We start from the raw sequence: 17,905 nt of genomic DNA, 5'->3' as shown, positions 1-17,905 counted from the left end.
AACCTGCTTTTCAAGTGTTCAAAAATGCAAGTCTGTTAAATACCTAATAAGAATATGCGCATGCGCGCGTGAACCATAATTTTTTTTACATAATATATTCTGAGATAAAACGACTTTTAATAAAATGCAAACGAAATTAAATATATCTGATTAATATAAAATATGAAATAAATACATGTATCAATAACTTGTGATATTGTTCAAATTATTCAATCTGTTGAGAGAATTGAATTTTGATTTTTAATTAGCATAAAAAAGATACGGTTTATTAATAGTATCAATTTATCATTCAATTTAACCCATCCTCAATTTCATACGCATTTATTTCATATTTTTACGTTTAATTTTAACTTATTATGTTTTTTGGCTCACACTCTTCTTGTCAGTATACCAGACTTTTTCACGAGAATCTCTTATCTTATGGAAGACGAATATAGCTTAACGTAAATCAGTATGCCGTGTCTGAAATGAGCGATAAGCACGGCTGCGATGACTTCCGCGTTAAGCTCGTTTAACGGGAGGTGTAATTAATTAGAGGACGAAGTTCACTGTCCTTTAGAGCTGACTTAACCGCGAGTGACGCCGCCGGCGCTCTCTTAATACTAATCACCCTACCCTAACTTTTGCCGGCGCGCTTTCCGAGACGATCTTATGGCAATTAATTGACAGACGACAGAGATGATCGAGACCAAGTGACTTCGCGCGAAAAGAATATAATGTTCCCATAAGATGCTCGACAAAGAGCTCGACAATTTTATTATTTTATCAACCCTCAATGGTCTAACTTATTTTTCTTTTAAAAAAGAATAATTATTATGTTTTATTTGCGGAAAATAAATTAACGAGAAAAACTATATATATATATATATATATATATATAGTTTTTTTGTTGCAAATTTTTATTTATTTAGTTAATATATGTACACACACATAAATGAATATGCTTAATAACTTTGTAAGATAAATGTTGCTTCGAATTCATCTGAATCCATAGAGGGTTAATAAATTTGTAGAAATAATATAAAATAAAAATATAATATATATAAAAAGATTCTTTATACCTATATATTAAAAATATAAAAATAATACTATTATTTAGATTTCTATTTCTTGTTTCACATTTGTGGTAATCTTTGTACAAGCTTTTTATGGAGGGATTTAGACAAGTGTAATTTTTTTTTAGAATTGAATCGAAGAAGGCAATAATGCAGTTTCTTCTTATCAAAGTGAGACTGAATAAATAGATCCATAAACATCATTAAACATTAATATTGCAAGGTTTTAGTTCCATAAATTGATACGGCACATGTAACGTAGCGTTATTGTGTTCTACGAGAAGATGGCCTCGTCTCGGCGATGCACCTACGACTAAAACTGTCTCTCCCTTCAATAGAACCACCTCGCCTTCATCCTTTTCTAAAATATATGTATTAAACCATTAAATAATTATATCTAATTATTAATTATTAAGGATTATTTTTCAATAACATATAAAACAAATTCATTAAAAAAAAAAGTTATTACATAATTTTTAATAAAAAATTCTATAATTTATATATGATATAGAAAAATAAAAATTTAAACATTTAATTAGAATTAAACACATATATTTAGGATTTTTTGTTTCATACTTAACATTATTATATACGTAAAATATATTATTCTAAATAATACTTCTTACCTGGGAAGGGCATTTTCATAATCCTGGTTTGCGGATAACCAAGTTTTGTGTTCCCGGTCACAGTGTAAGACCTGCTAGGCGGAACAGGTGGCGGTCGCTCCTGTATGAAAACACATAAAAGGGATTTAATTAATAAGATTTTCTTTGCAGAATTTTGCGATAAAATTTGTTATTCTACTAAAAATATTAAAGTATTAAATACATTATTAAAACATATTATAATATTTTGATATTTTTTATAAAATTATTACATCAAAAAATATAAGAGAAAGGAAAAACGAAGATCTATATATTTATATATTTTTTATATATAAATATAAACATAATTTTATATCGATTACTTCTCTTATATTTTTTATTATCTTTTTGAACTGTATGAGGGGATAGTATACTCAGAAGCTCACCAGATCTAGTCCGATCTTTTTGAACTGTATAGGGGATAGTATACTCAGAAACTCACCAGATCTAGTCCGAAAAGTGTACAAGTCTGTTGGATCATCTTCTGATCGGCGCATTTCTCCGAAGGATCGGGTGGAGGTGTACCAGCGATTGGCTGCGGTCTTGGACGAGTGCCAGTTCCAGTTCCTGCTCCAGCAGTGACGTTCCTCTGAACGGTTCCGGTATTAGTTCCCGTGGGTGGTTGCTGCGGCTTTTTCTGCCCGATTCCGGATGTTACGCCTAGAGTTGTCCTTCTTAAAGGCCATCTCTTTCGTACTCGCCATCCCCTCCATGTAGACTGATAATAACATAAAAACAAATCGAGAAATTGTTCGTTTCTTATTTTTTCTTCTTTTAAATGCAAAAACACTGCGATGATTTCTCAACTAATTTTTTCAAATAAAATAAAATTTCACTTTCTCATATAAAATAAGAATGGTTTATACTATTACGCAAAAAAAAAAAAAAAAAAAAAGAAATTATTAAAAAAGAAATATATCTACCTGTATTACTGTCGCAGCTCTCTTCCGCGTTTCCGCCCGCAGGTTTTCGAGCTGTTGTCTGATACCTTCGCTGAGAAAAATATGCCTCTTGCCAAGAGCCCAGCTAGTGCTGGCACCGAATTTACTTTTCAGCTGCTGCGCGTTTTGCAAAATCAATTTCGTGTCTTCGACAGCCTGCTCCTCGGCGCGACGCAGTTGCTTGAAGGGCGCGATGAGCCTATATCTCGCGTTGAAGGCTTTGAATCGCATTCTGTGCGGATATCCTGCACGCGAGTTAATAAATAAAAATTATATAAATATTATCTCTCTCTCCAGGACTATCGTAATTAAATGACGCTATATCTTGTACGCGTTTCTTTATGATTATCATATATATGTATTTTTTTTTTTTCTAACAACTTGAAATAATTTAAAATCAACGATTATTGACAGATATATTTTTATAAAAATTTAGATCCTTTATATAATTAAGTTAAAATTATATTCTGACATCTTACCTCCTGCCATAAGGTTCACCGTTTCCAGTACCTGTAACGAGCGTATCTGACGCATCGTGACTCCCCTGTCGAGGTGCATCGGAGTCTCGGTGCTATTGCTTCGAATGCATCTGACGAAGTGCGGTCTAGCGTGAACCAGAGTCCTCAGGAGATTATCTAATCTCGTATGAAAGTCCTGCGTCAACGTCGATATTGGCTCGTCCCCGTTCAAACTGTAAAGAGAAGCTTTAACTTTCTTCCCGCGCGCTTCGTTTTAATTAAGTTTCACGGACAATTCATCATCGGGGAAATCAATAATTGTTACAATGTTACAATTAATTGTGTACGCATTCCGAATTAATTATTGTGATAAAAATATTTCAGCAAATATAGCGATAATTTTTGCGGAGGAAAAAAGAAACGATTCAATAATGAATAAAATAGTTTTCTTAGCAAACAATAATTATTTATTGAGAATATTATGGAACACGTTAATTGATGTTACGTAGTTAATTACTTACAGATCGGTGTGAGAAGTTGGCGATATACGGAAACTGACGCCCCTTGGTACAGTGTCGCTTGCGTATAATGCTTTCAGCTCGCTACCAAAGAGATGCGTGGCAAAGCCGAAACTGCAAGTGTGTTTGTAGAACACCGCCACCAAATCATCAGGGACAACATCCTTATTTGTATCTTCAAAGATGAAATGTTTGAATTTAATAATTGCAACATTTTGTATTTACTCGCGATTTAATTTTTATATATATTAATATTATTATTATTATTATTATATTATATTATATATTATATTGTTATTATATTATATATATGTAATATAAATTGCATAATATTTTATTATATATATATATATATATATTCTCATTACATTGTCAAGTATTAATTCATTAAGTCATAAATATTCTTTTTTCATTATCATGAAATATAATGAGAGAAATCTTACGTACCGAGAAAGTCCGAAGCGTCGTAAATGACTCTTCCTGCAAAATGCTGAATACCGAAGGACCTACAATCGACGGTCCTTGGTTCGAATAACCGAGGATTTTGCTTGTGCTGCACCTTTGCTTTGGCAACGTAACTTTCTGCGGTCCCGTGTATTGAACCTTCTACATCCAACATGCTTAGCAATCCGGTACGCTGTAAAATCAAAATAAACAGATGTATTAACATCTAAAGCAATCGTATCTTTAATAAATAATGTAAGAATTTAGGAGCAAAATTAAAAGGAGAATACTATTTCAAGTTATTAATACATTCCGAGAGTTTAGAAAATTTAAAATCTTTATTTTATCAACACAACGTTCTCTCATGTAACTATATAATATCGAAAAATTACATTGAAGGAAAAATAATTGTTTTTAATTTATTTTATCGAGAATGAAAAAGTGTTATACGAGCAACGATTTTCGTATTCGATACAAAGAGAGAAGAAACTTACCAGAGAGGAAATGAGATCAATACATGGCACGTTGTCAACGTAGTCAACTTCGACGTCACATCGGATGCCTTCGTCGCGACAGCTCTCGATGGAGCTTTTAAATATGTGAGTATTGTAGAAGTGCTGCATCGTCTCCGCGCAGAGATTGATGCAGAGATGCTCCAGCTGGCTCGGCTTAGGATCCTCGAACCCGAACATGTCCAGGATACCGATGAAACCGTCCGTGGCATGTCGCACGGCGTTATTCAGGGCGGTCATGCTTCTCGATCCTGTTCCTCCTGAAAAATTCTCATCCTTTACCTTATTCATCACATTAAAAAGTAGGAAATTTATGCCATAATTCTTGGAAGCGATATATGAGTGTCGAAGAAAATGTATTTTTTTTAAAGAAATTTTTTTATTAGAAAATTAATATTTACCAATAATTATCAAATTATGTAACAAACTATTACTTGCGAACTATCGAATTACACAATTGAAGTAATATGGAAATATTTTAAAATAATTGTTTTGATAAAGACCTGCCGAACTGCCGACTGTAGAAGCATGTTGGCTAGTGATCTCCGCTTGATTATGAACGGATTCGTTGGAATCGGATGAGAGGGTGCCGAGAGTTGAGCCGAGTCTCTTCAAACTGTTGGCTCGTCTCACGATTGTGGCTACGGTGCGGCAATAAAGAGCCTTTGCTAGCGAATCCCTGGTCATGTTGGACTGTGTAAACAAACATCGTGCGTTGAACATGTTTTCGATGTTACATAATAACACTTAATCACAGTGCCGAGCAACTTTTTAATAACTCATTTGGCCTTATTGTGATTTGTAATTCAAAGCATATTTGCGATTCGGAGAAAACTTGTAACTCATTTGTGTTTCGATCATCCCTCGCTAAATAATACAGAAAATAGAAATTAAAATTCAACTCCAAGCCATTTTCAAACTTTTCACGAATAAGATATTAAATTGGAAAAATTAAATATCCTGAAATAAAATTGTAAAAATAGAAGAATCTAAGAATGTAACAATCTCGCCGTTTTATTTTATGACTGAAAAGATTATAGGATAAAGTATTTATGAAAAAGTTAACATATAAAAATTTAGTGATCTAAATTTTTTAAAAATTAAAATACGATAGTCGAATGATTCAAAGATGTAGAATGTAATCTGAAAAAGGAAAGAATCAATAATCTACGCGGAAAAATCATTTACTCGCAAATATATAAAAAATTCAAATATTTAGCATCATGTAGGATAAAGTTTGCGATATTTTAGAGATCCTAAAGGATCAAAAGAGAATCATTTGATCCCTATACGCGTGATAAGGTGGGATAAACTTGCTCATCACTGTCTCATCTCATCAGCAAGGTTCTATAACGGTACCATATTAGCGTCACAGACGGATTTAACGAGCTGACCGCGCGCGTTGTGAGTCCTCGAGGTGAGTCCTCGCAACAAAGCTGGCGGAGGAACCCCCAAGAGTGCTGCCACAGAGGACAACTCATTGTCGCCAATCACTCCTACCTCCACACCAGGACCGTCTGTGAAACCGACGTTTCCGAGTATGAGCACCGCTGCTAATACTCTCACGACATCCAAAAACGGAATGCCCAAAACGCCTAAATAAAGGATCAATTTTAATAAAAATTAATCTAGTGTGTTTTTGCAAAAAAAAAAAAAAAAAAAAAAAAAAACAATTTAATTAAATAGAAATAAATAAATTATCGTTTCATTTAATTGCCTCGGAAAAAAATATTTTATTAAATTTAATCAAAGTCGAATTTTAGGCGATTTCTTTCGTATAACTGACACGTACCTAAACAGGCTTTCCACGCTTGAAATCGAACGGCATCCTCGGCTTCGTCCTGCCGCGTGTCACCGTGCTGGAGGTATCTCAAGTTTTTGAGATTATATCCCTCCAGATTTAATTTAACTACAAAAGTTGTCAAGGTAATTATTTCTTTGTTCTAATAAATTAATTTAATAGAATATTACGTATATTACATTATTAGAGAGTACTAGTATTTGTTATAATTAATTGTGTTGTTACCTCGCTCGTCGTGGGACAATCCGGCCAACATCTGATAAAATATATGGTAGTTTTTCTCATCTGGCAATGGTCTGATTACTCTCGTCTGGTCTAAGAAATAACAATGAATTTTTGTCCTGTATAAAGCACCATCCGTTACCTGAACCTCGATGAAATGACCCTGAATATACAGTAAAAGAATCATTTTTATTAATTAATAATATAAAATATCGCATTGTTATTATTATTATTATTATTATTATTATTATTATTATTATTATTATATAATATCACTGCTTTTCGTATACTATCGTATACTGTTGCTCGTTATTATTCATATTATTTCTAATTTTAATATATTGTTACCGATTTTATATAATCTCTCTTTTCACAAGCTACCCTTCTCCTTCTTCCTTCCTTTTCCCGCTATCTTCTTCTATCTTATGCATTTTGAAGCGAAGCACTTACTATCCTCGAGCTCTCCGAGTTTGTGGCGGTTTTCGCTGAGCCCAAGGATCTGAGGACCGTGAAGGCTGCCGCTAGATGTTTGAAAGCGTCCGTTTCCGGTCCGCCGCCGGCGACGTCGAAGAGTTGCCTAAGTAACAGCATTGAAGCGTACGTTTTTCCGGAACCGCTTGTTCCTGTAGGAGGAAATTCCGGAGATCTCATTGTTGAATGGGCGAAAAGAAAGGGAATGAATCCGTTAGGAGACTTACCGGAAAGGATAATCGCCTGAGGATATCCGGTCTCCGATTGCTGCCTCACGGCTTCCTGGACAACCTTGTTCAGTTGAGGCGCTAATGGCACTGTCCTGGTGCTCGTTAAAGTTAACGGATTCCCCACGTCTGTATACGGATTCACACAAACCAATATGGGACCCACATTTGTCTAGAACAATATATTTTTTTTAATAAGATTGCTTTCTGATAAAAATCACATTTCTTTAACACAATATCGTTAAATTGTTTTTAATGTGTTGTATATATATATATATATATATATAATATATAATATATTCAATTTTAATTTGGCAAGAGTTTTTGCTTAGAATGTTGAATTATTTTGCTCGTATCAATAATAATTTCTTTGAAAGTAATTCCTAATTGCAGGAAAGATATTCTTAAAGTTTATAGTTTTTATATAATATTGTATGTGAGAAATTTAAACATTTGTAAACGTTTTTTTTTTCTTGAACCATTACTAGAGATTATAATTAATTTCTTAATCTTTGTAGCTTAAATTATATTTAACGTTTTTGGAATTAAAAAAAATTTAATAAACGAATAAAAGGAGTCTTATAAAAGCGGCTTCAAGTTTGTCAAAATTAGTGGAAACGGAGAAAAAAGGATGAATTTAGTTTCTTGATGAAGTTTGTAGGATGGGTGGCGAAAAGAAGGCGATCGGAATCTGCGTATTCGAGCTGTAAACAGATCACGCACCCGTGCGTGCTCGTCGATAATGGGTGAGAGCGTCATCAGCGGCGAAGAAAACTATCGTGATCTCGATCATAAATTTCCATATGCGAACGGTCGTTTAATACACGGAAATCAAGTATAAATCAACGAGTATAGCTTAGAAAAATTTTCAAATAACGTGTGCTTGAATTGAAATTTGAATAATATTGTAATGTTGAAATATTTCATCTAATTAAATTAAATTAAATTTACATTTGCACTTGATCATTATTTTGTGAATAATCGTAATCGTACATAATTATTCTGCAGTCTATGTTGATAAAAAATTAGGGAATTAATTTGTGATTTATATAAATTAAATATTTAAGCTTAGAAATATTGAACGAAAGATCGAACACAATAATTTTTTTGAAATTCTATTCAAATATCGAAGTTCAAGTCTGATAGATTGCATTATGAGTTTCCGTAAGTATATGATTAGCTCGTTTCTTGTGATCGAAAGGAGGTATCCAATCGACCATAATCGATGAAGAAAAAAGGAAAAAGGTCTTCACTCGCCCGAGGAACCTGGATCACGGAGAAATCAAGAGTTTCTCAACTTCTCACGAGAGAGGTTCTCAATTTCTCAGATCCTCTAAATGAAGAACAGTCTCGAAGAAATCGAACGTTTCGTATAAAAAGCTTGCCAGAAATTGCTTTATCATGATGAACGACATATGGGACAAGTTATCGTGGTAAAATTTATTTACAAAAAAAATTGACTATATATATATATATAGACTTTAATTAAAACTGTAATTAGTAGATTGCCCGAGGAAAGGCAATTTATTTATCACTAAATTTGATTCAATCAGTGCATTTATGTCTTCTTGCATATATAATCCTTTTAAATATATTTATATTAATGGATTTTTAAAGCTTTCTTCCTATCTGTAATCGTCTTAATTAATTGTTTAATTGAAGACTGTAAAGATCGAAATTGAAGGTTCTCGGAAAGCAATCAATCCAAATTCATTGCCGAGGAAATGCACGGTTAACTGGAATAATCCTAGTCGATTACATACACGGCACGATAGGAAATGTATGAGAAGTAAAGCCCGGCCCGGCCGATCGCATCATCGGAATGCGAGCGTGCGTGCCACCTGTGCGTGGGTTTCCCGCGGCAGGGTGGCATGCACACGAACCAGCCGAGAGACGAAGGGTGAATTCTTAATGACGGCATATCGGCCCCGGTGTGTTTGCGTTATTGCGGCCACCAACACCAACACCGACTCGCATATCGTTCCGTGTACTTATGAATATGATTCGAGACCGCCTCTTTGCATTCCGCTCCGGCACAACCGCGTTACGTTCGTATACACGGATACATTACTTATTATGTTTGTACGTGAGCGTGTATACACGCGCGAGATTCGCGAACGTTAGTTCTCCGGAATCCTTGGATCTTTTAGAGTTTAAGATCGCGAGATCTAGGAAGCTGTGGCTTCCGCAATCGACATTCATAGTACATGTATTCGCATAATATATTTAACATTAAATGATCGTGTTTAATTCACAAAACGCCATATTATAAAAATGTAATTTATCATTTTTTATTTCACACATACATAAAACTATTTTTTTTTTTTTTTTTAATATTTTAATGCAAAAGAGATACGTGTTTTAACGTTAGAATTTTTAAGTTTCCGTTTTTTATTTTCTCTTGTCTTAGGCATTTTATCTATTTTAACATTGATCTCTCTCACATGGTATTGTTTGGCGCAGAATCGTGCTTGAAGACACTTGAGTACCGCATCCTCTGTGAGAGGTCCGGGTAAATGAATGAGGTCGTCGAAGGCCGTGGTGGTGGCAGGGCCGGGCGAGGGAGCGATGGCTTTCGGGAGGCATCGGTGCTGGCTCTGATTACTCCTCGCGTTCTTCACCTCGGCGATGATGCTGGAGATCGGCGGCGATCGGAGGCATCCCAGCGCCGTCACGCATGATACTATTCCGTCGTCGGGCACTCCGTTGTGCCGCTTCAAGGGATCTAAATCTGAACACGTCAAGAGGAAAAAAAAAAAGAATTTATTCTACTTTTTACGCATCCACAAAATTTGCATTTGTCTAAAAAAATGATGGGAAATTATCTTCACGGAACATGATAAAATGAAGCATAATAATTTTGTTTTAATCAATGAAAGTTGAAGATGAATAGAGATTGATACCATGCAAAAAAAAACCTCCCTTATGTAACGTTAGATAACCGTAGATGTCGTGTAACGGTATATATTCCGCGATTATAGTCTATAAAATATCCAGTTAGGAGAGTCACGAGAGTGTACAGGGAACGCAGAGAGATATCCGTGCACTAACCAGATATTAAATTATTGGTTGCGGTCGAGTTATGGTTGAGCGCGTTTGCGCTGGCGTGATTGACATGCGGATGAGCAATCGCGGAGGCTGTCAGCGTGTGACTCGCGGGATGACCGATCCCGTGGGATACGGGAGCGCCGCTGGCGGGTGGTAGGGTCGTCCTCGGGGGTACTGCCGGTGCCGGCGAGGGAGGTGCGCCACCCTTTTCCGAGCTCTTCGACAGGGGCCCGGATGTGACGTTCGCCGGACCTGACGCGCTCCCCGGTTGACTTACGTGTAGCCGGTTCCTCAGGGTCACCAATTCCGTGCTGAGACTCCGTAGGCGCTGCTGTAGGTGCACCGCCTCGTTCGACGAGGAAGCATCTGCGAGAACCAAACGTCTTTGAGATATGATGCCTCGCATCTTATTATTCGGCACGAGATAAAATTTAATTCAATAATTTGCATCCAGCTGAAAATGATATTTTTACTCGCTTGATTCATAATAATATTTTAATTAGCCATATTTGTTCGACATTTTCTAGATATAATTAGATCTTTAAAGTAATTATATTAAAGTTGAAATATAATCACGGAAGGAAAGAATTCTTCGAGAGTCAGTGATTAAGGATGTACGTATGTATATCGATCTCCACTTGTGATACATTCTTTCTCATTATGCTTTGACTGTGTTCTCGAGTTCACTTCTCATTATCCTCTTTATATCCGTCGCGTTTCTCGAGTGGCCGCTCGCGTACAGCTCTCTTCGGGTACCGTTAATCTAAGATACAATAGCGGATAAGTCGAAATGAAGGAAGCTGCGCTCTCGATGGAGAGATGAATTTCTCTCCGTCACCCGAGGGAAAGCTGAGCGCTGTTGCGGTCGATTGTAGCCGCGTATCATGCGAACGACTAGTGTGCGTTACTCCTTTACTGATATGATCCCGCGTCAGGGGATCTGACGTTGACTTTTCCGAAGGAAATTTTAACGAGTGCAACTCTGACGCACACATACACGTACGCAATTTTTAGAAATAATATTTAAAAATAATTATAAAATTAAATTAAATAAAGTCTGTCGTATTTCCTGTTTTGAGGAATTTCACAGGAAATTTTGAACATTATACTCAATTAATATCAAGATACTAAGTTTTATTAGACACTTTATATAATTTAAATTAATTCTTGCTTTTTTTTAGAGGAAGAAAATATTGCGAATCGAAGAGGGAGAATGTGGTTGATATAATTTTAAATCATCTGTCTTATAAAGTAATAAAATTAATTATAGTGTCGTAAATTAGTCCTTCTTTTAGCAATCTTTCAATCTATAATGGAAGTTACAATGTAATCTGAAAATCTAGCATTTATTTATTAATATGTGGATTTAGAAATGTATTTTACATAAATATATTAATGTACTATGCATAAACAAAATAGATTGTAATATCAATTGTATTAAACATGCCTTCATAACAATCACAATAATTTTCATTATTAATTCCGCTCTTGTTACTAATTTATTATTATAATATACTAATATATTACACTATTTGTATATATTATTATCTAAAATGAATCAATCTGATAGTTTATATAATTTATTTTTATTTATAATATAAATTTATGTGCTGTTCAAGAATCTCTTTTTCTTTCTCCGAAAAAATTGTAACCAGTTTAAATTTATGAAAAGCAAAGTTGATTCTCTGAAACAGTTTTATTAAATTCTGTTTTTTATCGGCAGTAAATTTAAATTCTCAAATTAACTACAATGTCGACGCTTTGAGATTATTCCGGACAATTAATAGTGTTGAAAAATTGCTCGAACGTCTCCCCATCGTGTCGCACAAATATTACACAGCATATTTATTCACTTCTTTGCACAGACAAACTACCTATATGTACAAACACTTAATACAGATCAGTGAGTCAGTTAACTAGCTGAGATTATGTCAGCGATCTGAAATCGGGTTTGCATCTCATCAGCATCTTCTCCATTCGGTCGATTCTAAGTGCGATCGAAAGTGTTTCCTCGGAATGTCGCGTTCTTCCAGAACGTGTTTCCCTTCGTTTTCTTTTTTCTTCCTTTCGGGGAGAGCCGCTAAACTTCATTCGACCGGACGACACACGATACCCGGTGCTTGATTCGCATCGGGAAACTGGTCTCGTTGCTCGATACAACTAACTTCCGGATACGGGATTAGTTACATAACCGGTTCTGGAATTGCGAAGTAAGTTGTTTAACGCGCGCGGTGCTTTATTTACGCCCAGTTCTCGCTGGAGAGCCGATTCAATGCGGGATTATTTCAAACATTCCGCGTCTTTGTGGATTATGATAATGCTCGCCGATGTTGAACCCAGGCAAACGCATTGATTCAAAGGGAACTACATTACCGCCGCAAGGACTATACGTGCACTATAACTGATTATAATAAACAATGATAAATTCAAGAAAATTCATTTATATGTATTATATTGACAATTTGAAGAAATAGTTATTATTATTATTATTATTTTTTTTTTTCATAAGAAAATAACTTATGACAATAACGAGAAATTAAATACGATAATGAATGATATAGAAATAGAAGCTAACATCCATATATTTTATTGTGCGTCGATGATTATTCTCTAAAATAATCCTAATAAATTTAACCGGTATACAATAAGTAAAATATGTCTTGTAAATCATAATAAACGATAATAAACGGTAGTACGAGAAGAACAAAAATCTTACTTTTCAAGCACCCTGTAATATAGCGGACAGGTCCTACTACGCGGGAATTAAACTGCTCAGGTACCTTTGGGAGCTGAACGCTCTCCTTCGAAGAAAACAGGTTCTTTTTCGTCTTATTCTTCTCACGGCACCGCACGCCTACACTCCGTTCATAGTAACTCTTTCGACTAATGTTTCTTCGACTTATATCGACGTTGACCTCCCTTTTCTCTTTCTCTCTCTCTCTCTCTCTCTCTCTCTCTCTCTCTCTGTATCCTTTTTCTCGGATATTAATTTTTCTTTTTTTCTAACTCTGCGGATTTGCAGTTCTCCTTGAATCTATAAATGGAATTTCTCGTGTTCCTTGAATATCTATGGATCCTTAAAACTCAGAGTCTCTCACGTATTTAGGTTTCAAGAACTGAACTAATTTTAGCAAAAACTTGCGTTATCTTGCGTTTAAATTATGTATGGCACATAAATGAGATGAATATTTTAATTGCCATTACTCGCATAAATTGCGTCCATAATTGATGAATTTGTATATAAAATTAAAAGCTTTCAGAAAAATGAATATTCTTATATCATAATTACGTAACAATATAATATGTATTTAATGAATTTAAAGCGGTTTAATAAAACTAGGTAAAATTAATGGATAAATCGAATAAAAAAGCTCAATAATTTATAGTTATAGCGATTTAGAAGTAAAAGCAGATTATGCGATGCATAACATCAAAAACAGCCAACTCGAAAGAAATTGGTGAAAGAGAAGGGGAGGAGAATTTTTCCACTTTATCCTATCTCTGTTCTTTCAAAATGTAAAAGAACAGAGATAGGATGAAGAGGAAAAAAACGGAGTACCTGCCTTAAGTGCGCCCTTGTGCTTTGACACAGATCGCCAGATAACGAAAGAGGTGAATTAATCGCGGCGGATACTCTACGTTTCTTCCTTGCGCGCGCAGATTAGGAAATCGTGGCGAAATTAATGGCGACACCCGCACGTATGTCGAAACTTAATTCGTAATTAGGCACAGGAGGGGTGCTTATTCTAACGCGTGATCCATTTACAAATTTGTGGTCAGCAAGCTGTCTTTCTCCGGAAAATTCGCAATATCGCGCGCCGAGCTAATTCCGCTAATAGAATTTTCGAATCTGCACGAATGTAAAGAGTTCGTCTCTTGTAACGCGTTAAAAATATCTTTTAAACTCTGATATTATTATAAAATCATTACAGATTGAATTGAATAGTTAAATCAGTTAAATCGGTACATTTTCTGTGACCTATAAGACAAGTGAGTTAATTTTTTGTCAAAATTTTAATTAACTAGATCAATTTTAGAATCACCATAACGCATAACTTGTTAAATATCCTTTCTATTTTTTCTCTTCTTCTTATATCTTTATATATTAAAAATATTTTATTAAATTAATAGAGATGCATAAATTGGATGGACCAAAAAGAATCATTTTAGTAAATCGCAATTTCTATGCATTGCTTTATGGTACATCTAATTGGAAAGCAAACAAAGCTTGCCAGACAATGCAGAGAGCTTATAAATTTCGTATATGATATTTCCATTGGGATGAACAGAAACGATAGGATATATACGAGATAAATAAACCGTTGTCGAATCTATATGTTGGATCTTAATAAAATGATAATTTCCCACGGTACCAATTTGCCGCGCAACTTTGCGAAATGTAATGCCACGAAGTGGCAATAAGCGTAACGAGCTTGAACATTATCAAATCAAGAAGGCCCATATAGGATAACATCGCGTCCGCATCTCTATTCATGAACGAGTTCTATCGAATATTATATATCGTGTTTATTATTAATTATAGATCAATTAATTGTTATTTAAATTTTGCTATTTTAGAGCGAAATTAATATATATGTAGCACATTTTGTATAATGTATTGTATCTCGCGTGATAAAAACTGGAAATATTAGAGACATTAGACGTTACGGGCTTACTCTACAGAGCACGTTGGTATCATCTTCTGATTTCTTTGAGTTAATCATAAATGCGTATTCACGTACGCGTCACAGCGTGACCTATGTATATATCGTCTACTTTTGTATCTTTTACATGCACGTGCGCCTGCAGCGCGTGGGCAGAACGGTTGCAGCTGGATGCACTAGTTTAGGCCATTGCTTCGCATAAATCCCGATAGAAAAGAAAAGACCTTTTTCTGCTTATTATGTAACAAAAGGTGCTTGCATTTCAAGATTATGAGATTTACATAATTATCTAATTGTCACGACTTGTGCTACTTCAGAGTTACTTTGGAAAACAAGAAAATAGTTTCCTTTTTTCTTGAGAATCATAATAATTTTCCGTTTCTCTTTTCTTGCCTCTTTTTCTAGAATTTCAGCTACTCTGTACAACCTTGACATCATCAAGGATTGGTTCTGGCAACCGGTTGACTTACGTTCTTGTAACTTTAAGGCTTAAGATATTAAGCCTAAAAAAAAAAAAAAAAAAAAAAAAAAAAAAAAATAGTTTTTAAACTTATAGTTAAACAACGAATTTACGATGCGTAAAGAAACGCGCATACTTTTATTTAATTTTTTGTTTATAAATCAAAATATCATTTAAAATTTTTATATATTTTCTGTTCTCTTTTACATCAATCTCACACAAATAAGCGAATAAGAGAACACTATATTACAATGATTAAAATAAAAATTTAAAATATATAGAGAAATATATATAGATTATCTTATTCTAATTCGTTGTAATTCATTTCTTGAATGTTGCACATGCCTTTCCTAATTACAATAACATCTTACAGCATAGCCAATTTCTTGCAATTTTTCGTGCGCGACGCGGTTAATGATGGCAAAGAAATGAAAGGTATTTTAATTATATCTCGCCTCCCTGCTCCCTTCGCCTAATTACTCGGGGAGCCCGTAATCGTGAAGGACGCGTTACAATGAAACAATAGCTGTAAGGCTGTCCTAGACGGCAGAATAATGACGCTTCCGAGTTGGGAAACAAGCGAGTGAAAAAGTTATCTCGATCTCAGAGCGCGTTCCACATTTCTTCTAAACTTTTCCCGACGCATTTAGTGCTGTTTAAAGTGTCTAAAAATCTAGCGTTTGCATTTGCACACGAATGACGTTACTGACATTTACCATTTATAAAGAGAATTTGTAAGAAAACCTGTTTTGGATTTGAAAAAATATATCTCGAGTAAAAATCAAATACATGTATAATTATATATATATATATATATATATATATATATATAATTCTTTGAATGTATTATAGTGTATATGTAAAATTATAAGAAAAATATTAAAAAAATAAAATAATTTATTTTCAACTACAAATCAACGATAAATTTGTATGCTATAAATATTAAGTATTAAAGAATTTTAGTGAAACTTAAATCAATGTTTAAATTAAATGTAATACATGTTGATTGAAGAGTCAAATTAAAAATTTTGTCATCTTAAAGTTGATGTACAATTATTTAAAAAGTAAAATCTTTATTTATACTTTCTATCTTAATTTTTATCTTAATTCGTCCAAATCTTTATTTTAATTTTCAATTCGGAAGCGATAAGTGCCTGAACATTACTAATCGGAAATAATCAGCAGTTAATTAGTTTAAAGTACAATACATATATACAGTAGAGCAGAAAAGTTACATGAGTATAAATGTTTATAGTCGCCTAATGTACACAGTGTAAATTTCTGATTCCGGAGATCGCGTAAATTTTTTTACGAGAGATTTTAACCTCTTGGGTACAGTTAAGAATGCTGGGAGGTAATCAAGAAGGAACAGCCGTGAAGATATAAAGAAACTGTATTACTTTAACTGTAAAGCGTAGGCAACTTTTATAATGACCACCACAATTCTTCATTTTTTTTAGTAAGGCAGGGTTATATCGAATATTTCGAGCACCCTATTGCCTGCGTTAAAATATAACGAGTCTTTAGATACAGTCTACAAAATTTTCGCTTCTAAAAAAAAAACCTATTAATCAAACGTTGCACAATGTGTAAAAATTTAATTTTTAAATATTATAAAAAAAGAGAGAATAATGAGTAAAAACATGTTTGCGTTTCTGAAGAAAAGCTTTTTAATTTTGGATTCAGCCTTTCTTCGAACGTATCTAAAATCTGATATAAAACTTAAAATAGATAACAGTTTCTTCAAGAATGGAAAGTTCCAAGGAACCGAGAATCTAGGAATACATAAATCATATGAGAGATTATAAAACATTAAAACACATATTTCTGCTAATTCTAAAATTAAAAATTTCTGATAAAAGATTCTATAAATTATAAAAATCCAAGTAAATTTTTTTTAGGATTAACAAGAAAGAAAGAAGAACATTCTTGATCATTAGAATTAACAGAAGGATACTGTCGTAGCTTTGAAGCTTTGTACCTTGCAGCTTCTTCTCGGTCTCCCAGAACTTCTGCAGCTCCGTGAAATACTTGTCCAATATGAAGACTTTGGAGAGACCGAGGGTAGCCATTTCAGGCGTTCGGAACTTAATCTCGTCTAGAGAATTTTCCTCTCCCGCTGAGATTTCTCTTTAGATTCAATCAAACGTTTTTGCGGGGTCCTAATGAGACATATCACAGGACATCTCGAAATTTCCGCGTCTTCGTGTCCTCAGCGCACTCGCCATCACACTCGCACATTTTTCACCAGTAAAATTATCCAGCAAAATATGAAAAACACTCAAATTTAACATAACACTGCACTATATGGAATATCGGTTGTATTCGATCCGAGGGTTTGTATACTAGATTATTTCTCTCTCTTTCCTTGAGAAATCAAGAAAACTGTTTCTATCTCGAAAAATTTTGCAAAAGTACGTCGCAAACGAAATTTTTGGCC

General features: G+C 34.2%; 1 protein-coding gene across 1 annotated transcript; it reads right to left on the bottom strand.

Moving 5' to 3' along the window:
* Window positions 1-1,253: 1,253 nt before the first annotated feature.
* Dachs (unconventional myosin-IXb-like dachs) lies at window positions 1,254-17,606 on the bottom strand. The gene is made up of 17 exons (XM_070316381.1): window positions 17,447-17,606; window positions 10,345-10,707; window positions 9,738-10,024; window positions 7,294-7,465; window positions 7,046-7,218; window positions 6,599-6,758; window positions 6,365-6,481; window positions 5,932-6,167; window positions 5,076-5,265; window positions 4,555-4,832; window positions 4,064-4,253; window positions 3,620-3,791; window positions 3,120-3,331; window positions 2,623-2,885; window positions 2,142-2,417; window positions 1,682-1,781; window positions 1,254-1,416 (listed from the first exon to the last, which is right to left on the bottom strand). The coding sequence occupies exons 1-17, from the start codon at window positions 17,535-17,537 to the stop codon at window positions 1,259-1,261; spliced, it is 3,438 nt and encodes a 1,145-aa protein (XP_070172482.1). The 5' UTR covers window positions 17,538-17,606; the 3' UTR covers window positions 1,254-1,258.
* Window positions 17,607-17,905: the final 299 nt, after the last annotated feature.

The sequence above is a fragment of the Polyergus mexicanus genome, unplaced genomic scaffold (genome assembly GCF_030449975.1).
Source record: "Polyergus mexicanus isolate NDT 795.1 unplaced genomic scaffold, iyPolMexi1.0 SCAF_3, whole genome shotgun sequence".
Classification (NCBI taxonomy): domain Eukaryota; kingdom Metazoa; phylum Arthropoda; class Insecta; order Hymenoptera; family Formicidae; genus Polyergus; species Polyergus mexicanus.
Note: the sequence above shows the minus strand (reverse complement) of the source record. Positions and strands in the feature narration are given on the sequence as shown.

What these genes read in the sequence shown, in the direction of transcription:
- Dachs (XM_070316381.1), bottom strand. Translation starts at nt 17,537, where the DNA reads ATGGCTACCCTCGGTCTCTCCAAAGTCTTCATATTGGACAAGTATTTC. An exon ending in AACCAATAATTTAATATCTG is followed by an intron (nt 10,025 to 10,344) that starts GTTAGTGCACGG and finishes TGACGTGTTCAG; the next exon opens with ATTTAGATCCCTTGAAGCGG. An exon ending in TACAGTCGGCAGTTCGGCAG is followed by an intron (nt 4,833 to 5,075) that starts GTCTTTATCAAA and finishes AGAATTTTTCAG; the next exon opens with GAGGAACAGGATCGAGAAGC.